The 23,108-nt window shown below is 46.1% G+C and overlaps 1 protein-coding gene across 1 annotated transcript; it reads right to left on the bottom strand.

The window, feature by feature from the left end:
* Positions 1-3,263: 3,263 nt before the first annotated feature.
* Positions 3,264-22,154, bottom strand: LOC131582217 (TOG array regulator of axonemal microtubules protein 2-like). The gene is made up of 12 exons (XM_058845170.1): positions 22,141-22,154; positions 21,496-21,641; positions 20,221-20,382; positions 17,957-18,089; positions 15,675-15,780; positions 14,714-14,949; positions 12,010-12,162; positions 10,116-10,233; positions 9,056-9,158; positions 7,836-7,978; positions 6,097-6,202; positions 3,264-3,499 (listed from the first exon to the last, which is right to left on the bottom strand). The coding sequence occupies exons 1-12, from the start codon at positions 22,152-22,154 to the stop codon at positions 3,264-3,266; spliced, it is 1,656 nt and encodes a 551-aa protein (XP_058701153.1).
* Between the last annotated feature and the right edge of the window lie 954 nt (positions 22,155-23,108).

The raw sequence follows: 23,108 nt of genomic DNA, 5'->3' as shown, positions 1-23,108 counted from the left end.
TCTTCCTGAGGAACTCTTGTTTCTGAACGAAGCACCCAGCCTGTCGTGCGGCTGTAACTCTTTATCCAGACTGCTCTTTGGGGTCGGGCTTATCTCGTCCTCAGCCCTCAGTGGTTTCTCATTTTTAAATAAACAAGTTGACTTCTGAAGAACACCCGAGCATCATTTATCACATTGGACAAACAGTTTTCTGCTAGGAGAGCCCTGCACATAGTTCTGCACATCTTTCATAAACGCCATAAAACCAACTCCAAACACTCTACCTACAGAAGCTTTCCACACAGGGCTGCCAAAATCCCGGACAACTGCAAGTGAGGGTCAGAAGACTTTTGTCATGTACCTGCCAGCAAAATTCTTAATGATCTAAAGCAATTGCATTCAGATGTAACATGGGATCTCTGTTTTTCTATTAAACTGTTTCATGATGAGTAACAAGCCTTGGGAGCATGAGGTGCAAGGCTGACGTTCGAAAGCATGAGCATGCGCTCCACAGTGAGCAATTTAATTGTCCATTTTATTACTCTAATATTTATTCCACACTAAGAAGCAAACCCAAGCCTTCCTTGGAGGCAAAACGTGCATGGTATACACTACAGTCCCTCACAGGGTCACCAGGGTGGGCAGGGACAAAGCAGGCAATCTGCCTCATTGTGAACCACTACAGAGCTACATCCCAATGTGGGTTTAAATAGCACGGTATCATTAATTAATGAGTTCCTTTCCTGCAGAAGATACAAAAAGAAGGTCCCTAATGATCTTCTTGCAAGCATGCATTAAAGAATTGATCCTGCTATCCTAATGAAGCTTTGGCTTTGGCAATTACACTTTTCCCATTCACCTTTTGACACAGACACTTCAGGTCTTCTTTCCCCACACTCCTGCAGTGCAGAGCTGGCAGTTGCTGTTCCCCATTTACTGTTCTTCCCTAGAGCCACTACAGTGGTTGCTTTGAAACAAAAAGCCCTGAGATCTGGATATCTTGAAGGAGCATGAAATGCTAATTAAGTGCTCATATTGGTAGCTACCTAGATCTTCACTTCCCTGTACTCTGAAGCACCATCAGGGGGACCATGCATCATTCCCATTTGTGGATGTTCATGGTTGTGGTGTGCAAGAGCAATGGCTTTGAGGAGGGAAAAAATGCCCCTATTCAAACAGTGGGTGTGCAAGGAGATGTGAAATTCCACTGCCTTTTCCACGATATTTTAGAAAGATCTAAGAGAATACTGCAGCATGGAGTGGGTCCCTCATTTTCTCTCCAGAGGAATCCCCAAAGGACACATTCACTCTGCTGATGATGGCAACCCCATAAGCTCACAGACTAGTTTTCCTTGCAACATGCCATCCTGCCTGGGCTTTACTAGGCCAGGACTAGACCCAAAGTTAGGCAACTACATGCAGCCATGTAACATGGAGTTTTTGCTTCAGAAAACCTAATTATCACATTCACATGCATTTTCTCCGGTAACATCAGAAGCTGGCAACCATGAGGACTTTGCTGTCAAAAGGTTCCAGTTTGCACTGGGCCAAGAAGCAGTTTTCCCAAAGGCAACCTAAATTGAAATGTGAAGTGTAAAAGCCTCAAATGAATACGAAAGGAAGCAGCGAAAAGAATTCTGGAAAGGTAGCATTGCCGATGAACATGCAGCCCACCAAGAGCTGGAGCTGAACCCAGGATTGCGTGTTCCAGCTATGCAGGAATTCATTATGCTGGCAAGCACTGGTCCATGGTAACAAATGATCCCATACCCCTGGGCTGAATGGCACCCAGGCTGGAGTATAGATAGATTTGAGGAACCCTTGTCACCTGTTGAGCTCACAGTCCACTCAACCTTCTGCCACCAAGTTGCAAACAACACACTTGGACTGCTGTCCTGGATAAATGTACATATAGCTGACTTTTCCAAAGCTGTGCATCTTTTCCAGAGAAATACACAACCACTCCTTACCTATGAAATTGTGACTGAAGATACCTCTGAGCCAGATTGGCATGAGGTTGCAAAGGAGCAAAGCTTTGGGATTTGGGCACACTTCTCTTTGTTTCTTTGCTCAGGCCTTTTGTGAGCACAGCATACATGTAGGTAGAAAACTTTTGACTGTACAGGATCTTTTGGGTCTATTGTCCCCCAAACATGTCAGTGGGTAGCCCCATTGCAATGCCAAGTCACAAACAGCAGCACAAATGACACAAAAAAAACGTGGCAAAAGTGGGAGAGGCCCAGTGAGGAAAGAATGTGGTGAGACACTGGGACATCAAGTGAGCTGCACTCCCATAATCTCAGCACATCTCCTCTAGGCTAGCAGATCCTGGTCTCACATTCCCTGCTTGTTTTTTTAAAAATTTAATTTATTTAAAATATATTTATATTTAAAAGATACAATCAAAGCACATTTATTCAAACCTACATCAAAATATCAGAACATATGAACACATGTAACGGTAAAGCCTAACACATAAATCCTATTCTTCAGTCACTCTTCTGAGAGGCAGCAGCTTCTTCCTGGACTCGGTGGAAATAGAGCTCTTCAGGACGGGAGGCAAGGACTTTGTGGGTAAGGACACATAGGAAGTATGCAGAGAAAACTTCTTGGTAAGAGAGGAGCCTGTCAGGTCTACAAAATGGAAACACAAATTGTAACAGAAACTGCAGTGCAAACCTAGAGCATCTGAAGCTCCAAATTCCATGGGACACATTTCCTGCAAACTTCTACAAAGCTGCACAGGAAAACATGCTCCTGCCAGCAGCCCCTTGAGGCAGGCCAGGGGACACCCTGCCCCACTTGCACAGAGCTACCACAGGAACCCCCTGGCCTCTGGGCTGGCCTGGGACAGCAGGGAGCCCAGAGCCCTGGGCTTTGCAGCCATGGCTCAGCTGCACATGCAGCCTCCTGCTCCTGTCCCTGCCCCACAGCTGAGCAGCCCTACAGCTACACGGGGCACTGCCAGCAGCACAGCTCATTGCAGGGGGCACATGCAGGGCAGAACTGTTCCCTGAGGATGAGCACAGGCTCTCTGGGCTGGCACAAGACCCTTCCTCCTGCCCCTCACCTGTGTGTGAGGCAGAGTCCTGCTCAGCCTTCATCTGGTCCTCAATCAGAAATTGCTTCAGGCCCCCCACGCATTTACTAGGAAGGGCAGTGGAGAGAGCGGGGGTGGATGCAAACCTTTCCTCAGTGTTTCCTCGCTTTTGAAACAGCTAAAAAGTCACATCCGGAGGTGTCCAACTCAGCTCTTCGTCAGCTTTCTGGAGAACATCAGGCCTTCACCAGCCCAAGATGCTGGAGAGGTTTTCCCACACATGTGGAGGCTGGCTGGCAGCACACTTCCTCAGCTTGGTGCCCATCACCTCGTGGAGGGCAGAGGCAAGCTTGGTGACCACAGTGCGGACATTGGCTCTTCGGACAGGCAGCGCCTTGTTCCCCAGGAAGGACCAGAGCACGGGCAGGGCGGAGCGCTGGACGACTTCAGGGCTCCTGGGATAAACCCATTCCACAAGCACTGCCGGGAGAGAGACACAAGCTTCTTAACCACCAACCCTAATGCAAACAAGGATCTACCTCTAAGTTTTACTTCTTGGAAGCCTCTCTGGCTAAGATCAGAGGAAGAGCACACAGACCCCCATGAGCCAGAGACAGGCAAAGCAGCTGATCCTCCCAGAAACAGAACCAGCAACCCCCCAGGACTAATTCCTCCAAACAGGGCCTTGTAGCTCTGGCAGACTTTGTACTTTTACTAAACCATTTCATGATCTGTTTCTGCAGGCACAATGCCTGAAATGCCAAATAGCCTTTTATTTCCATTAAGAAGTTGTCTAAACCCACACTGAAAATCCAGACATGCACCATAGAGAGGCAATTGAGGGATTTTCAATAAAAAGGATGATTCCATTTTTGTGACCTTTGATATCAAGTGCCAAAAGTCTGATCTGGCTCTTCCTTTTGCTCAGTGGCACACAGTAAAGGGCAATATTAGACCACACTTCAAAACTCCAGCCCATTTGAGATAAATGCTGATGACACTTGGATTAGAAACATCAGTGACTTGCTGGTGTCATTGGCAGAATGCTTTTTTGGCTTCCAACAAGCAGCTGTTCCAAACCTCAGAGTGTCTTAGATAATGACCCAGACCCCATTGCCATGGCATCTGAGCATCTCCACATTTTAATGGCATTTCCCCTCCCAATGTTAATGACATTTTTCCTTACAATGTACACAGAAATGAGGAAAGAGAGAGAAAACTGTTACCCAGGGGACTGCAGTTTAACCAAAACATGAGTGTTTTCTCACACTGTGTCTGAAGTATCCTCTCTACTTATTTTCTGAACTGAACCACATCAAACAGAGACAAAAATTGACTACCAACAGGCTCCTTGCACAGCAGATTTGGCTGAGAGATCAAAAGCTGAAATGGTCTGGAGACCATTCTTATTTTCTGAACAGGCAAAATGTTATGTAGGAGCCATTTATTATTCTGTGGTGGAAGAGACTTCATTTTCTCAATGCTGTTAATCCACCAGCAGTCACCAACATTTCAACAGCTCCTGGAAATACCCAAAACCAATGCTTCTAAGCGGAAAAAGGGTTATGGTTAATCCATTTAAAAATGGGGGTTCATTTGAGTTTAAATGCAATTAAAGACGTTGGTCAGTATGGAAGTCGAGAAGAGAAAGAGCTGTGTGCTCCTACTAAATCTCAGAGAGCGCATCTGCTCTTTCTAAAGTAGTCCTAATTTTTGTTTAATTCCTTCATTTGAAAAAGGGATCAAAATAACTGCAAAACTAAACTCCCTATTCCTGGAGATCTACTTGATTCAACTGCTCTTTAACAGGCCTTTGACATTCCCAATCGCTGAACATGACCTTTTGAGATTCATAATGAAGATACAAAGTGTATTAAACTTTCCATTTAAAGATGCTGGCAGAATTAGTGGTGGATTTAGCCCCAGATAAAGCAAGGCCATAAATCATCTTCTCTACTATATATTGAGATGATCACGCTTCCATTCCTTGGCTGTTGCTGCCATAGCAAGCTCCTCTGAGGAATCAATTAGCAGCTGCATTTGCAGCATTTTGGACAGCGCTGACAGAGGAAGACACTGTTTGCACTCCCTGAAATGCTCAGCCCAATGCCACTTTGACAGCACATCCAGGGACCTCAAGAGTTCAATCACATGTAAGCAGTGAAAAGGGTTTGCATCCCAGAGCAAAAAGGAAGAATCCCATACTTTGAACATGGAAAGGCACTGAGTCAGGCAGTTCATGTGCTCACAGAGCAGCTGAGGTGGAGAAAGTGGAAACTCCCCTGGAAGACCTGCCTTTTTAACATTTCATTGCTCAGGCATATTCCCCAGTGTGGCATTTTCAGAGCTGACATCAGTCTGTGTCGCAAAGGAATTGCAGCAGCCCTTGCCTAGGTAGCTATTTGCTACAGCCATCTTGCCCCATGCAAAACAACATGTGGAACAAGGCATCATTGACAGCTGGATTTCTACCTGTTTGTTATAAGGAAATGAACTTGGTGAATCAAAAGTTCTCCTTTGAAATAAGAAGCCAAAGAAGAAAGGTGGGAAATGGGCAGCTAATGCCTATAATGTATATAATGTAGAGCCTTCCAGGAGGCTGCTCTGCAGAAGCTCTGATGGGCCTGTGTCCCTTCATGCCAGCAGCCAAGCTATTCATTTGGGAAGTCCAATGGGGCCCAAGCAAACTCCAAAACCCCCCTTGGCTCTGAATTCTAGCAAAGCTGTAGTCCAGGACTTCCTCTTCAGACAAGCAGCACAGAGCCAAGGACTCCTGGGACCTTTGGGAAATGCTGATGCACGTTCAAGCCTGTTGGGGGATTGGTGTGTAAGGACTGCAGCTCCACAGCTTCTGGTGGATGTCAGCTGCAGCATTCCACAGACAACAGGAGCTCTCAGGGCTCTCAGTGATCTCTTGTGTGGGAGAGGCAGAGACACAGCTGAGGAGAGTCCATGTCAGGGGTCAGCCTTACCTAAATGAGAAATAGATTCTTCCAGTGCTTTCACAGCTGCAGCATGAACCCCGGGATCCTTTGAGTTCAGTTCTTTGTAATTCCTTCTACCAAATGGATGATCACCGGGCTCAAGGCATAGGATGCCTATGATTTCTGACAGCACGTCCAGCACCTTCTGCTTCACCTTCTTGTGGCTGTCAGATATTCTCAGGACAAAATAATCAAAAATCTGTGGAGAGAACAAACAACATGACAGCTGGATTACAATGTCCTTGTTTGAAGAGGGGATGTGGACAAGTGCACTCAGCAATGTAAAAGATGAATCTGATCCTTTTGGACAGGTCAGCACTTGCTTGCACAATTTCACTGTTTTCCTGGGGGCCACTCACTGGAGTGGTTGCACAACCTCATGCTGGTTGAAAGATTTTCATCTATTTTGAAGAGGTTTGGGTGGGGAAAGAGTAATTCCTATGGTGTTTTTCTCCACCTGTAAATCATTAAAATAATTCCATTTATTAATTCAAAAATATGGCCTTTGCTTTAGAAGTATGGAACCAGATATTTATTGTGCCCAGTTTTCTATACACTTGCCTCAAGCACTGAGGACAATTTTGATTTTGCCAAAACTATAGCTGGAGGACATCTAAGTTTTCTTTTGTCAGTCTCTGTCTGGAGAAGTGCAGGGCTCTGATCAACTCTTCCAGGATCCACACTATTTGTCTAACTAACAGGTAGGCTTGTGAAATTTAATGTGCTCTACAGCTCTCATTAGAGCAGGTTCAGTCCAGTAACAGCCACATTATCAAGCACCATTCTCTGGAGAAAGGGAAAAAGCAGCTTCTGGGAGGAGAAGGCACAGATCTGTTCTTAGTCATTTTCCTCCTTTTCCAGAGAGAAGAAAAGGCCCCCCAAGAAGGGTGAGCACCATCTCTACCAAGAGGAATAGGGACAAAGATGGATATGAATAACCCAGAGGTGTCAAGATGGAATTTACAGAAATATCCTTTAAAAAAATCTGGGTTTAACCAACCCAGCCTGATACTTCTCTTCTCCATCCAAACCCTTTTTTTATTGAGAGAATAATTGCCATGCTTTCAGAGCTGGTATTCACTTAACCCAGCTGGGAGTAGGAGACAGTAGAAGCTACAGCAGCAGCAAACTCTGTCATCATCAATAGGCACCTGCCCAACAAATACAGCTGGACTGAAAGAACTTGTTCTGGAGCCTGGACCTGAATGAAATTTGTCTGTGTAAGAGGGACCAGCCTGTCCCAAACTGCCAGGATGTAGTGCCAAGACACACGGAATGAACTTCACTGCTCCAGGCTTGGGAAAGGAGCTAAAGGAAAGGAACAATGAAGATACCCTACACACATGGACAATGTTAGTGGAGACGAGCTGGGGGCTGGTTTTGCACAGCTTGAGAAGGAATGCCACTCCTTCCAGCCGTGTCTGAAACCCCTTGGCTTCCAGGAGATTGTAAAGCTTCTGGAGCGGCTCCAATTCTTCCACAGATGGAGGTAACGTGACCTGGGCTTTTGTACGGTGTAGGAGGCGTCCCTCAGAGGTAGACTTCACCCTGGGAAATGAAACCAAATTAGAACTTGGTGGTGATAATATCTTCATTTAATTGTGAGAAAAACATCTCAAGGAGCTTCCCTAATGATGTGATTTCAAGCTAGAAAATCATGAGGCTCTGAAAAACAACGTGAACCTGATGACAATCATTACAGGAGACAATCTGTGAGTAACATTCTTGCCAGTGCTCACTCAGGAAAACCAAGGATGAGATGCATCTGATCTACCTTCAGATGGCTTCACAGGCACACAGGTCTCATTGCTTTGTGGGGAAAGGGACACTACTTCCAGGTTTAAATGCCTCCTCATATGGGACCTGTGTGTCTTATAATAAGGAAACTCATCACTCTGGAGAAGTGTCTCTACACCAGGCATGACAATCTGTAACAGTAGCTCAGATGCATCTGAACAGATGAACAGGGGCATATCTGAAGGATCCGGGAAATCAGTAACAGAGATAAAATCAGAATAGTCAAAACAGACATCCCAGCACTATGCTAACATTATGTTTGCTTCCCCAGAGATTAGATCCACAACTTAACAAACCCACAGGGAACAATTCTCCTGGATCAACCTGTCTCTTCCATGAGCATTCCAAGATCCTAGCTATGCTACTGAGGCATGTGGTCACTCTTCTGCCACCACTGAGCACGACAGAGCTAAGTAACTCTCCTCTGTTATCAGAGGAGAACAGGTACAAGTAGCTCTGCCCCTGGCATGAAGGACAGCAAGGACCAAATTCCTGTCTTAAATTTGGACTGCAGCACAGGGGGAAATAAACCAAACATGCTGTCCATCAAGCAAACAGTGTGAAGGAGAGGAATATCATAACAAAAAATCCACATTGAGACGCCTGTTGACCAATGTTGCTTAGGAATTGCCTTGATACTTACTACTCAAACTTGGTACTGATTGAGAGTAAGAAAGCCATGAATCAGCCAGGCCAAACAATTTACATGAGAGGTGCTTTTTTGGGGAATGGCAACTTGCTTCTTGACTGGGACTTCTCATCAAAACACCAATCTGAAAAAGACTCCTCTCTGATGAAAAAAAAAAACAAAAAACTGATTGAATTTACTTGTCACAAGCCAGGCAGCAGAGACACAGCCCTCTCCATGCCTGCACAACACTGCCCTTGCCAGTGCACTGGATCATCTGAGCCACAACCAATGGGTGTCTTTTTGTCACCCAATTTCTGTGGAAACCTCTCCAGAGAAGCTGTGTTCAGTGTAAGTGTGTTCAGTATCTTGGCAGTACATCCTGGCAGTTTGGGACAGGCTGGTCCCTCTTACACAGACAAATTTCATTCGGGTCCAGGCTTCAGAACAAGTTCTTTCAGTCCAGCTGTATTTGTTGGGCAGAAGTAGCCAATTTTTACCATAGAGCATTTGTAGGGAATGGAAACTATCTCTGGCACAGGTCATCTCCCCCACAAAGACTTTCCTGGGGAAGACACATGTAAAGCTTGTCATGTGCTTTGTCCCATCTAACAAAGTGCTCAGTACCGTTTACTGAAGGCAATGTGGCCTGGGGCTTCTTTGAGGAATCGCTGCTCTTCTTCACCAGCATCTTGACAGATGGGCCTTCACTCTTCTGGTTTTCCATCTCCTACAAAGACATAAAGAAAGCCCATGACTCTTTAGAATATACAGTAGGAAAGTCCCTGTTTAAAACAAAGGTTAGAACCTCAGGATCACGGCTATCAAGGCTTAGGGAGAGATTTCCTAGCTTACAGAAGGAAATAGACCAGAGATTCAGTGATGCCAACTCTTTGTTCTCAATAGCCCAAGGCAGGTTATGGGTGCTGCCATAGTGAGCAGCACTCTAAAATCCCAATTTCATTAGTCTTGAGCAGGAATGGGAACAGTGCAAACTGGTAGGCAATGAGTGTTCTTAAAGGAAGCAGCAGAAAAATTGAGATTCTCTGGGGGCTGGCCCATTGTGTTGGAAGTTGATTTGATTCAACACTCGCTCTCCCTGTTCCTCCACAAAGTCACGCTCCCTTCTATAATGTAGATAAGAATAAAAACAAAAACCACAAACAAACCAATGGTTTTCCACTGGACTCTGCTGAATTCACCAAGCTTCCTCCAGCTCCACAGGGCTTGAGAGCAGGGCAGTATTCCCAGCAGACACACAGTAATTGTTGTAACTGGGATTGACATGTACATCTTCTGTATATTTGGAAATTTTCATGGCACTACTATGTCCAGTTCTTTTGCATAGACTCTGTTATCTTCAGAAGCACAATTCTCACTTAATTCCTTTACTGGGGTCAGAGTTTGGAGAGCATAGTGAGGGGTTACACTGAAATGAAAACCCATTTTCTCCTCTTTCCTTTTCTCCTTTGTGATATTCAAAATATTCAAAACCCCACTTTTGCCCTAAGAATATCAGTTCCTTTGTAGTCTGCAGATGAACAAGCTGAGGATTAACAGCTCATTCCCAGGAGAAAAGTGATTCAGGAGAAGAAAAATGAGATAAAGACAGATTAGGTATGTTTGATCTCATATTAGCAGTGGCAATCCTTGCACAAAGGAGACATTTCTCCTGCCAAACACTTACTTTCTTCTTAATTCTTGTCAGAATATCTTCCAGGTCACAGGTAGAAACAGATTGCTCCAAAAGCCTTTTAAATTTTTGATGACTTAGCAACATCTTCACCATCTCCTGTCCATAGTGCCTAAGGAACAAATGAAGGATGTTGGAGTCTGAGATACAGAGTGTGTGCCCTTGTTTCTAATACTTAGTTCTAGGATTCAAAGAAACACTGAATTTCATATCATATGAAATTCATGAGCATGTTTCCATGGTGATACATGAAAACAAATGTTAAAGTTAGATAGGAAAAATGTAAGTGTGTAGATTAGAAAGTTTCTTAAATCACTGGGTGAAAAATAGTTTAGAGAACAGGAGACAAGATGGAGGATTTAGGGTGTTGTCTCTTGTCCTTCTTCTTTGTTCTTCATGTTCTTCTCCTAGGGGTTTTTGGGTAGTAGTAAGTGATTGGGTAGAAAATGCCACAGTGCAGCACACAGGTGTTGGGTCATTGGGTCACTAAGAAAAATAATTTAGTTGGCATCTGTTAGTTGGGAAAATGGACATATAAAAGACCTTGAAGAAGATCTTTGTTAGCCATTTTACCCCTTTTCTATCATAGTGTATATAGCTCCTTGTACCTTGTAATACTGATAAGAATAAATAAACAACTGAGACCGAACAAGAGAAAACTAGCCTCCCTCTCATCAATCTTCAGTTCAAAGGGAAAAAGAACCCAAATACAAAGTCCTTAATGAGGCAGAAGGAAAAGAAAGAAAAGTGAATAAACATAGGAAGAGTGTTAACGGAAGAGGCTGATACCTTAAACTCATCAGTGTCAATCCTTGCATAAGAAGGCTACTCAGCAAAGAGAGACATTTATCTCCACTTGGCACTGCACAGTGCTGTCAGCTGAACACAAGAGGCAAGAGGAGAATATGGGGCAGCAGAAAATACCATTTCATTCTGAAACTGTGTGTGAGCTTCTGTGGGATCAATGGATCCCAGGGAACAAGCAAAGCACATCTGCTTTCTTGGCAGAGCCCATTAGCAGTGTCTTGCTGCCACTGCACAATAATTTGCCTTCCTTTAACTGGCAGGGAAGCCAGGACAAAACACCTCATGCTTCCCACTGATTATTCTATATCATATGTATGGACAGGGGCAGCTAGTTGCTCCTGTGTTCTTGGCAGCTATTAATAGGAATTTAATCATCAACATAAAGGAATGCAATTATCAAAGTAAGGGGATTTTAGTGGCTTGGGTTGATTTTGCCACTAGGAAACCACAGTGCTCTTCAAGAATAAATTTGGAGGTCATTCAGCCACAGATAACAGCATTATAGGAATCTGCAAGAGAGGTTTAGAAAGACTGAATACATTGGCTAAAGACCTCTGAAGTATTTCTAGGAAAGTCTTAAGCGAATGAGTAATAGATGTTTGGGATCCTTCAGTGATGATTAGCCACCACTTTGGCTTTGTGTTGTGCACCTAAGGCCAAACAAAACTGTTAGTCTGGCTAATCTGAGCTCTTTTGATCTCAGTCAAGAATCCTTCAAGTCACAGGAAGTTGGCAATGCTCCTTCTTGCAGGACAAGCTCAGGTTACCCAGTACAGTCATTTCCCCGAGGAACACAGAGCACTGGTCACAACAACAAGGCTGACAGAGCTCAAGAAGTGTTTGGACAATGCTCTTGGGTACATGGAGTGTCTCTTGGGGTGTCCTGCACTTGGCCAGGAGCTGGACTTGATGACCCTGATGATTCCCTTCCAATTCAGTGTATTCCATGATTCTATGACCCTTAGCCACACGGAGAGGTAAAGTATTATTTCCTGTAGTTTCTACACTTTTCTGGATTTCCCTTTTAAAGCCAGACACCAAACAGATTTCGTGTTTTAGGAGGTGAAATGAAGATCATTACCTTGTGTCCTTGTGACCGTCCTGAGCAAGCTTCCCTGCCACCTGCGCCAGGCTCTCAGCCCTGGGTGTGTCTGCGAGCTTCGTGACTCCAATTGTCCCCATCAAGGACAGGAGGAGTTTGGCCGCACACTTCCGCACCTGGACGTAGCGGCTCCTGGGAAGAAGAGAGCAAACACTGGGACACAGGGAGAAGGAGGCACAGCAGCACAGGCCTTGGCCAGAGAATGCTCCCTGTCGTTGCTGGGCAAAGGAGGCCTGGGTTCTCCCTGCAACTTTAGACACCTGTAGGAGGTTCTGTTCTCAGATAAACACAAAGTTAGCATTGTACAGAAGGAGTGCCTGCAAGGAAGAGGGAGGAATTCAGTCTCCCTGTACTATCTGATATTCAATTTCTTTCCCAAAATTTGCTCTGAGAAAGATTAAAGAAATAGCTTACATACAAATTCTTTAGAAATTAAAGACAAGCCATGAATTAATGACAACCTATGCTGACCCACTACACAGAGCTGCAGCAGGAATGAGGCTCTTTCCACCCATTTATCCCCAAATTGTTGGAGTCTGGGGTGCAGACTGTGTGCCCTTGTTTTTAGTGTTTAGTTCTAAGATTCAAGAAAACACTGAATTTCATATAATATGAAATTCATGAGCATGTTTTCATGGTGATACATGAAAACAAATGTTAAAGTTAGATAGAAAAAGCTAAAAGTGTAGGTGTGTAGATTAGAAAGTTTCTTAAATCACTGGGTGAAAAAAATAGTTTAGAGAACAGGAGACAATATGGAGGATTTAGGGTGTTGTCTCTTGTAATTTCTCTTTCTTTTCTTTGCCTCCTTTGGGCTCAATTCTCTGTGAATACAACTTTTCTCTAGTCTCTCAGCCTTCTTTGGGCTGAATTCTTCTGGGATCCTCCCTCGTGGGGAGTTTCACTTATCTCAGTCTTTATGATTCAAAGTAAACTCTCGAGCTCGTTAGGATCTTGTTTCTCGTGTTTATTGAAGGATCCTTACAAAACTTAACAGGTCTCTTCAGGCTGGTTACAAGGTTAATCTTTGCAATCTGGTGCATTTCTTTCTTCTGATGGTACAAACAAGTCCTTGTGGTACACTTCGTGTCTGATACACAAAATGGCCCCGAACTACGCAGTTCTTTTATCTTTATACCTATTTTTATCCAATTAACATTAGACACGTATATTATTTTTCTTAATGACCCAGTGACCCATCACCTCTGTGATGCACTGCGGCATTTTCTGTCCAATCACTCACTATTACCCAAAAACCTCCAGGAGAAGAACATGAAGAAGAAAGAAGAAAGGACAAGGGACAACACCCTAAATCCTCCATATTGTCTCCTGTTCTCTAAACTATTTTTTTCACCCAGTGATTTAAGAAACTTTCTAATCTACACACCTACACTTTTAGCTTTTTCTATCTAACTTTAACATTTGTTTTCATGTATCACCATGAAAACCTGCTCATGAATTTCATATTATATGAAATTCAGTGTGTTCTTGAATCTTAGAACTAAACACTAAAAACAAGGGCACACAGTCTGCACCCCAGACTCCAACACAAATCTGCAGACCTTTGGAAAAAAACAAATGCAGGGAAAAACATGCTGTGGGGCATGAGGTTGCAGAACATCCAGCAATACATCCTGTTCCTTCTGTGAGGCTTGGCAAGGGATACATCTGAATGTTTTACCCTATTCCAAAGCTGAGGAAGTGGTGGCAGGCAGTTTAGCCAGGTTGTCCTGTTCTAGCCAGTGTCTCTTGGGAACAGGCCCAGCACCAACACTGAAGGCAGCATTTGCTTCAGCTGTCCCATGGCAGTCAGCCTGTGAAGGTGCCTGTAGAGTGATTCATTATCTCAAGGCTAACATGAAACATCAGTTTGAACAGAAAGTAGAGCTCTAAGGCCAGGACAGTCCTACAAGACTCCTTTTGGCAGGAGCTGCACCTGCTCTGCAGGCTGTGCCCCATCCAGCACATTCTCCCCCAAGTGCTCCTCACCCCAGCAAGTCCCCTCCTTCTTTCTCAAGTTAATGGCATAATGAGGATGCCTGGTTTTTCCCAGGGCCCCTGTGCTTGGCACTGTGAAATATCAAAGAGCGCTCACAGCTACTACTGCAACTGTCCCTCTTCCCATAAAAGCACAAGGCTCTATCCTTAGCCTTTGCAGGCACTTTCCCTTCCCCACCATTCACCAGTTCTGGGAAGCTCTGACAGGCTGGCAGAACTCCAGGAAGCAGCAGGAAACTGAGTTGGGGGAGGTTTAGGTTGGATATCAGGAAAAGGTTTTTCACCCAGAGGGTGGTTGGGCACTGAAACAGGCTCCCCAGGGCAGTGCTCACAGCACCAAGCCTGACAGAGTTGAAGAAGCATTTTAACAACAATCTCAGGCACTTGGTGTGATCCTTGGGGTGTTCTGTGCTAGGCCAGGAGCTGAACTCGACGGTCCTGATGGGCCCCTTCCAACTCCCAATATTCTACAACTCTGTGATTCTGTGAACTAATAGGCTGCAGGAGGGCAGAAATAGGTGACAAGAGGAGAGAAGTGAGGGTGATGGGAGAATGAAGTCACTGAGTTCACAGAAGATGCAGGATGCAGGAGCCTTCCCTCCCACCATTCCCGTTCTGTCTGTCATCCCTTCCCCCACTCAAACACTAGCAGGTGAAGAAGATCACTAAAGGAAGAAGAACCTACTTGGCTCCCCTGTCCATGAGAGCAGCCAGTGCTTGTGCAGGAGTCACATTCTCAACCATGATCCCCAGGGTCTGATTGGCTGCTTTCTCAACAAACTCTGGGGAATTCCAAACCATCAGGAGCAGGACCTGAGCAACCTCATCCACCTCGGAGTCCATGTCCTTCTTCAAGGTTGCAAAGAGCTCTCCAAGAGTGATGATTGCAGCGTAGGACACCTTGGAGCGGAGGTTGCTCACCTGGGGAAGTGATAGAGAAACATAAGAATCACCTTGGAAAGAAAACCAGTGGCCTTAGACAAAAGTCTCAAGAAATGACAACACATCCCAATTTGTCCAGGGGAACAAAAAAGCACAATAAGAGCAGGAGAGCTCAAGCACAGAAAGGCACTTAGTCTGGCACCAATTTGTGGCCTCAGACCTGCTGACAGCAGGCCTAAAACCAAATAATTTCACTTAATTCTTCTATAATGCCCACCCCTTTGATTTTAGGCCCTTCAATTTCAAAACAAACAAATTAAACAAGGGCTTCTTGCAAACCATAAGGCACAAGTCATAAAGACAAAAGAATCATGTGCTCCTGTTCAAAAAAGCAACACCAGAAGTTGAAGTACTCAGCCAAGAAACGGAAAGCACAGGCTCAAGTCTACAGATTAATTGGTAGTGTAGAATTACAGCTCAGGCAGAGGTTAGGACTCTGGTAAATAACATAATTAGTGTCTCAGTTTGTGCATTTGCACCTTGCATTACAATGGCACCTCACTCAAAGATGAGTGTGAGACACCCAACCTACCAGGAAATACAGCTACATGCACACACACATCCTAGCTGACAGACACTAGAAATATAAGGTCTAAAACCAGAAATGGAGGCAATCCCTGAGCACACGTGGACATGAACATGCACATATCTACTCTACACACCATGTATGAAGTACAGGGGACAATTCAGAAGAATGTTCTCACCTCGCTGGTGACTGCCAGGCAAATTTCACAAAGTCTACAAAGCACGACTTCTGAATGGGACCCAGCCAGCTGTTGGATGCTGGAGAGTGCCTTCTCCTTCAGCTCCCTGAAAGGCAAGTACCAAAAAGATTGGTTTTTCTCTCCACCCAAGAACTAGGCAGCACCCTCTGAAATGACCAGGCTGGCAGCTCAGTGGGTCCTCAGTGGGAGGTGCTTTTCAAGGAGCACTTCAGCAAATTGTGGAACTTGTTGCCACAGGATGCTGTACCTGTCAAAAGCATACACAAATCCAAGAGGCAAATAGAGGGGTTTTTTCAGAGTCTTCATTTGTGGCCGTTTTACAAGACAGCCTTTCTGAAACCTCTGGCCCATGAAGTTCCTCTGTCACTGGTTCCTAGAAACTGTGAGACTGGACCAAGTTGCTGTTTCCTGTCACCTCCCTGTCCCTGAGACACAGTCCCATTGGGCTGTTACTGGGGCATTTTCCTTCTTTACCAGCCCCAGCAGGCAATTCAGCAGTAAGAGACTGCACTGGCACTCTGGAGCTGACTTTCCACTCTGCAGTCTAGGCCTGTCTGTCACCCACTCCACTCCTCCTCCACATTGCCCAAAAAAGCATCAGGATGTCCCAGAAGATTCCACACCTGGGCAAGAACACTTGAAACTCTGGCAAAAACCCCTACCTAAAACAACCCCCACAACAGCAACATAACAGCAGTGCTATTTAAAAGGTGCAAACAACTCCATGTCTCAGCACCTGCTTTGTGCAGGCCCTCAGCTACAGGAAGGTTGGTGAGGCATCAGGGATGCAGCACAGGGCTGGTGATGGATCCCACGGGCACCCCTGAGTGTCACCCAGACACCCCCACACCTGCAGATGCTCTCTGCACCTCACAGGGCACCAAAGAGAAATGGGGAAGAGAAAGCAGAAGAAAAAGGGCAAAGCAAAGGCGACTGCACAAGGAGATACGTCGTGACAGACTTTTCATGTTCATCCCAAGGTGAATGGAGTCCTTATCCCCATGTGAATGAAGCATCCACCAGTGAGTGGATGCTAACCCAGACAGCAAAAGGACAACCAATACTGATAGTAAAAGGTTTAAAAATCATAGAAAATTTGGGGACTTAGAAAGAAAGTTAGGCTTGGCAAGCCATGGGAAAAGTAGGTCCTGGGAAATGGTCAGCCTTGTGCTTGCTGAAGATCATGTGAAACTGCACTTGTGTAATCAGTATATGATAAATGATACAATTGTTAGATGTGATTAGATATAATTATTGTTTAAAGAACATGAGAAACAATGTTAGGGGATTGAGAGGGGATCACGAGAAATTCCTGCTTGGGTAAAAAGAATGCATACAATAGAACAATGTAAGTTTAATAATTAATATGTAAGTTATATAATGATAGAGTATAAAAACATGTTCAGCTCAAAACCAAGGCGGGTCACATTTGGGTATGAGTACCCCTGACACCCCGAGCTCTTCAATAAGGCACCTTCATATAATCATTCCATGATTATGTGTTCCTGAACACTAACAATACCAACTAAATTTTGTCAGGTTAGCACCTCTGGGCCTCTTTCTGCCTGTGTCAAATTTTGGGACATGATGTGAGTTTTGAGCAAGCATCTCAGGCCCATATGATGCAGTGAGAAGGAAAAAGTTGAAGGAAAAAGCTGAATTCCAAAAGTGCAAGATTCCTAGAGGATTATATTTCTTTTTCCTTCTCTTCTGCCATGAGCCCTTCTGCAGTAATGACAGGCTGAGGGACTTGAAAGCACAAGTCAGGCCATTTCTCAGAAAGAGGAATTCCCTGGAGCTTCTTGTGGCATTCACATGCAGGAGGTCCCAGGGAGACCCTGTCAGCTGCCATTGCTGTCAGCAGTGGGACCAGAGAGAAGAAACCTTACTCAGTCCCACTGGGCCAGTGCCCCAAGGCACCCAAATCTCTACACTCAAAAGTGCTGCCGTCCTGCTTCTGCCTTCAGCCAGCAAATCATCTTGTCCCACAGCTTTCTCTCTTCCCTCAAGATTTCCTTTGCAGCTCCATGGAGCAGCAGGCAAAGCCAGCAAAGAGCAGGGACCTGCTGCAGCTGGAGCACTGCTGCAGACCAAGGCCAAGGAAAGGCTGCTCTCAGATCTTTATCCTCCCACTGCTCTGCAGTGGTTTCACTGGTGCCCCTTGGCCCTCTGGGCTGTTGGGGCTCAGAGGCACCAGCAAGATCCACTTCTGAGCTACCTTAACACTAAGAGGGAGACAGAGTGAACGGGGCCTTTCTTACCAGTCATTGCTGCCCAGCAAGGAGAGTGCCTTGAGCAAGGCCTGCTGTGGGTCACAAGAGGCTGTGTCCTTCTGCCTGTTCCCACACAGCGGCTCCTCTCGACGCTTGGCACCAGTGGCCGTCTGCCAGGTCACTGTAAGGAGAGGGTCAGCCATGAGCGCTGCAGCCCCGGGCAGGGCACCCCGCCATGGAGCGGCCTGCAGCCCCATCCCCAGCCAGGCTTCCATGTGGGACAAAGTGGCACTGGGTCAGACACTTCCCTGCTGCCTGGCTCCTTGGGCTGCTTGCTTTCTCCCAGCCCCCCCAGCTGGGCACAGCTCCAGGCTAAAGCTGACAGCTGCCCACACAGCGCCAGCTCCCAAGTGCCACAGCTACCACAGGCAGCGGCAGCTTCCTGAGGCCGCAGAGCTCCCACTGCCTGCGAGACAGCGCCCACCAGCAGGACTTGCTACTCCAGGAGGGAACCAACCCCTCAGCTGCCTCTCTTGTCTCAGCACCCTGATTTCCCCCAGCCCCCAGGACAGAGGCACTCTGCAACTCCCTGAGGAAACACCTGCAGCTGCCTCGCCACAGCCCCAAGCCAAGCCTGAGCAACCCAGCCCTGCTGGGAACAGCTGAATCCCCACACAGCAGCTACCAGGGAGCAGCGATACCTGACCCTTCACTCCTGACAGCGCCTCTCTTTCCATTGCCTTCAAATGTTCTAGACAGCAGGCAGCTGACTGCACATGCATTGTAGCCTACTGTTGGCCAGGGAGTACTTTATGGATTTTGCTCTTTCCAAGCATCATGAATCTTTGCTCTTGCAGAGGTACACACTAGCTCTCTTTCAAAGATGCTGAGGTGAAATTTGTTTGTCATCAAATGTTCGTGTTTGTGAACTCAGCAGTGCCTAAGCTTTCTCTTGTGGAAAAATGCAATTTCCAGTCTAGACAGTTGATAAAAAAGCCTTCCAAATGCAAACTGAGGATAAAAATATGCACATACAGCTGCAAATTGTTGCCAGACACGTGCTCTTGATAATCAGATGTCCAGGCTTTGCCTTAATTGAATTTTTTTGCAAGGGAAAAAATGTACATTGTATGAGAAAAATCAGATGATAAATGCATTTCTTATGAAACCCAATTGTCATCAAAAGCACTGTCCATCCAAAATTTCATGTCATGCACTCAATAGCTCATTTACTAATGTGCAGATGAAAACATCAGAGCTGTCTACAATGATGGAGTATAAACATTGCACAGAACCCAGATGAACTGCTCTAGACTCTCTAGGCTACCTTGCCTGTTCTCACAAAGTATATCATAACATCAAAAATATTCAGCCAGGAGCTAATGTGGATGTCACTGATGTACCCCAGACACTGACATCAGTGATGTCACTGCAGAAGTGTGTAGACATACACATCTAGGTTCACTATCAATGGAGAGCCACGTCAGGCTAGTTCTGGTCAATTCTGAACATGGAAGTAGCACCTCTAGGAAGGAGCATTCCTAGCATCATTCCTAGCTCCTTTCTTCTTGTCTCCCCCTACTTGGAATGATAGCACAGACACTCTACCCACAAGGGACAGACAAGAGCCACTGGGGACTATCTGCTGGGTATTTACTGCAGGCAGCAAACAGCCTGGGAGCACCAGGCAGCCCCTCCTGGCTGTCACCTGCTACATACGGCCACTGTACTTGGCTGGGGTGACACAGGAGGCACTGCTTGTTCCCTCTTGGCATTGCAGGCAGTGGGATGGCAGCAGTGAGGAGCCACTGGGCACTTCTGGGAGCGGCAGCACGACTGCACCAAGCTGCTGACTGCCATGCAGAGACAGCCCTTGCTGGGATAGCAGGAAAGCTGGCTGCAGAGCCGGACAGCAGCACAGGCAGAGGGCCGAGATGGTGAGTGGACAACTGATCGTGGTGGTACTTGTGGGTGCCCAGTGAGCACACCCTGGCACACTGTCCCACAGCTCATCCCTGCAGTTACAGCTGCCTCCTGGCACCAGTGCTGTAGTTTGGACTATCAGGAGGGGCAAAAGCCAGAGCTTAGGCCTTTACCACTACTTTATTCAGCTCAACTTGCCAATGGATCTCTAAGAACCAACTGCTCCACTACTGCTGAGCTGGAGGGACTCAAAAGTACATTTGCTGTTCATTCTCAGGACAGGCTATGGACCCAAGATCCCAGCTGTGCTTGGTGAGGCAGGTGGCAGTTTGGGCTTCTTGGGCAAGGAAACACCTGTGTGGGAAAAAGCTGCCTCGGAGCAGGCTTACCCGAAAACTTGCATGGGAAGATGCCATTCCCATGGATGATGGGCATATTGGGCAGTAAGGGCACGTTGTCCTGCTTCCTCAAGACCTTCTTCTTCAAGGCACTACCAGGGTGTTTTCTCTGCACACTGGAGGTTGTGCCATTGACAGGCAGTAGGCTAAAGCCTGTGGGGAGACCAAAGAGGAGCTTGTAAGTGGAGGCTGCTGCACAGGGTGATGATGGAAAGGGCCAGAAAACTTGCTGGAGTTGGGTAACATCTCTTTGTTATTCCAAAGAACTTCAAGTATAACACTGGCATGCGAACATGGGACAGTGATCACAGAATCCCAGAATCCTAGAAGAGTTTGAGTTGGAAGGCACCTCTAAGCACCATCTAGTCCAACCCCTGTGAGCAGAGACATCTTCATCTAGATGAGATTCCTCAGAGCCCCATGTAAATTGGCTTTGAACACTTTCAAGGCTGGATCAACAACAGCTTCTCTGAGCAAACCCTTCCAGTGCTTCATCCCTTTCATTATAAAAACATTCCCCCTAGTATCTAATCTGAATCTACTCTCTTCTAGTTTAAAACTAAATTGCAGTGATGCTTCCCCTAAGAAACAGGGAAAACACAGTATTGCTTTGCTTTTGTTTTCCTGTTTCAGAGGCTGGCTGGGGAAGTTACCAAATGAAAGTGCAGATAGCCTTGCGTGATGCCCTCGGGCTGAGTGCTGCCTCCTAAGGTCCCTGCTGCCACCCTGGGGGCAGCGCACACAGCACTGCAGTCAGAGCCCCTCAGCCAGGATTCAGTCAGGAACACTGCTGGCTCCTGGGGCTACAACAGAAGCACTGGCTCTGGGGCTTCAGCACAGCTCTACAGTGCCAGCTCCTCAGCAGGCTGTGGCAGGAGAAGGATCTTTGGTGATTTCATTAGAAGCAGTTGAATATTGTTTCTTCTCAGTTGCACCATGGCTGAGAAGCATTCTTTTGGACTCCCCTTCCCTGGAGGCTGCTCTTCAGGAGAGAGTCTGAAGCCCCAGTCAACTTTGCAAGACAAAAAGGCTCTGAAAGACTTTGGAGGTGAAGGTGGGAAGCTGATATTCTGTTACTGGCTGAATGAAGCCATGGGCAAGATTCTTCATGCTTCTGTATTTTTGGGGGGGAAGGGAAAGAACTCCTCTTCAAGCTTCCACTCAGATGCAATCAGAGCAGCCCCCCCGTCTGATTGCATCACCGTGCAAAGGGCAAGCAAGTGGTCAAAAAGGTCAAAAAGGACCACAGGTGTAGTCACCAATTACTTGCTTCTTCTGCATTCCCAGTGTCAACTGTCTGTGGAGGCAGCTGCAAGGATGTTTCTGTTTGCCTCCTTCTCTTGAGCTCTTTCTCCAACAGCTCCATTTTCTTCCGCTCTAAGTTCTTTTGAGCCAACTTGCACAATGCAGACCTAGTTGCAATGGAAATACATCACAGATGTAAGCAGAGACACCCAAACCAGACACAACATCTCATCAGGAGCACAGGGTCCATAGAGTGCCACAGTCTTTAATGCAGCTCCATATTCATTCAGTTTCAGAAGAATGTCTCCCACCCTCACCTTGGCAATTACACACAGGGAGGTGGAAAAATTTAGGGCCACAACCTTACACTGCTCCAACTGCAACCTATGACAGGAAGCCCTGCTTGAAGCACAAAAGTCATTGGAGTGCTCCAAGACAGATGAAGAGCTCACATGCCCAGTGAGCAGGCAGTTCAGTTCCTACAGGCCATGGCAGCAGAACAAAAACCATGTGCAATACGCAGCAAGGAGGGGTAACTGCTCTTGCTTAACACTCATGGCCAGGAATGGCAGCTGTTTCTCACTTCCTGGCTTCTGAAGGACTCAGCTCTGAGGGACTCTGAAGGACCCCAAAGGTAGTCTGCTCATCTATGTCTTTATCCCTTACCTTTCCAAAGCCATCCCTCAAGTCTTCGTCACTCCTAAGACCAGTTCTGCTGGGATGATCTTTCTCCTTGGCTTGCCCCAGTGGGAGGCCTGGTAATGGAAGCCAAGGTTCGTGTAAACCTCTGGCAGACTTCAAGCCCTCAAAAACACCATGTGGGCAACAGGCAAGACAGGTTCCAGACTGCAGAGCTCTCATAAGACACAGAGATTGTATAGGAGAGCAGCAAGGTACATATGCCTAGACCCTCTCCCAGTGGATGTGCTACTGGCAGCAGACAGGACATTACTCTGTTGGCCAGCAGACTGAAACCTGCTGCATGATGAAGGCCTCAGTCCCTGGGTGCTGGAGAGCCTCAGTGTTTGAAAGAGAAGGGCAGAGATGGAGATTGCTCTTGGCAGAGATTCTTATCTGCCCTTATGCTGATTTTAGTAAACATCTTCTTTCTGGTTTCTAAAAGAAATCCCTGGTTCTAATACCTGTGGGCATTTAAATCAACACTTTCTTCTCTTTGTTGGAGTGTTTTAGAGGAGATTGAAAGAAAAGCTTAGGAGTGCAGGAGTGGTACCTAAACATGAACTCTGTTCTTGACACTAGATAATTTGCCTTCCCCAAGGATTTTCATTCAAAACTGTATGAGATTGGGCCACTTTTGGGCCAGCCTGACTAAAGGCTGATTTTCTTAATGCAAGTAGAATAATGTAGCTCATTCTGAAATACTTTCCAACAGAGCTGTAAAAATTCAGAGAACTACTCATTCTATACAACAACTTCACAGAGGCTAAAATCAAGTGGCAGCAAAGCAGAAAATAACCAGTGTTTTAAATCAGGATTTTTTGCCCCTGCAGAATGGTCAGCTTAAAAATAAAGGAGGGTTAGATAAGGCCTTTGAGGGAAAAAGGCAATTCTAGATGGAAGGCAAGGCCATGGAAGGTAAGAGCATCTGGGAAGTTGGCAGGGAAACTTCTGAC

Source organism: Poecile atricapillus, chromosome 9 (genome assembly GCF_030490865.1).
Source record: "Poecile atricapillus isolate bPoeAtr1 chromosome 9, bPoeAtr1.hap1, whole genome shotgun sequence".
Lineage (NCBI taxonomy): Eukaryota > Metazoa > Chordata > Aves > Passeriformes > Paridae > Poecile > Poecile atricapillus.
The sequence above is the reverse complement of the archived record's forward strand: the minus strand, read 5'-3'. Positions and strand labels throughout refer to the sequence as shown.

Bases quoted from the DNA above. Each gene is read 5' to 3' on its own strand.
- LOC131582217 (XM_058845170.1), bottom strand. The intron at 14,950-15,674 runs GTGAGAACATTC...TCACTTCCCCAG, and splicing joins GCCTGGCAGTCACCAGCGAG to GTGAGCAACCTCCGCTCCAA. The intron at 9,159-10,115 runs GTAAGTGTTTGG...ATGTCTTTGTAG, and splicing joins TGACAAGAATTAAGAAGAAA to GAGATGGAAAACCAGAAGAG.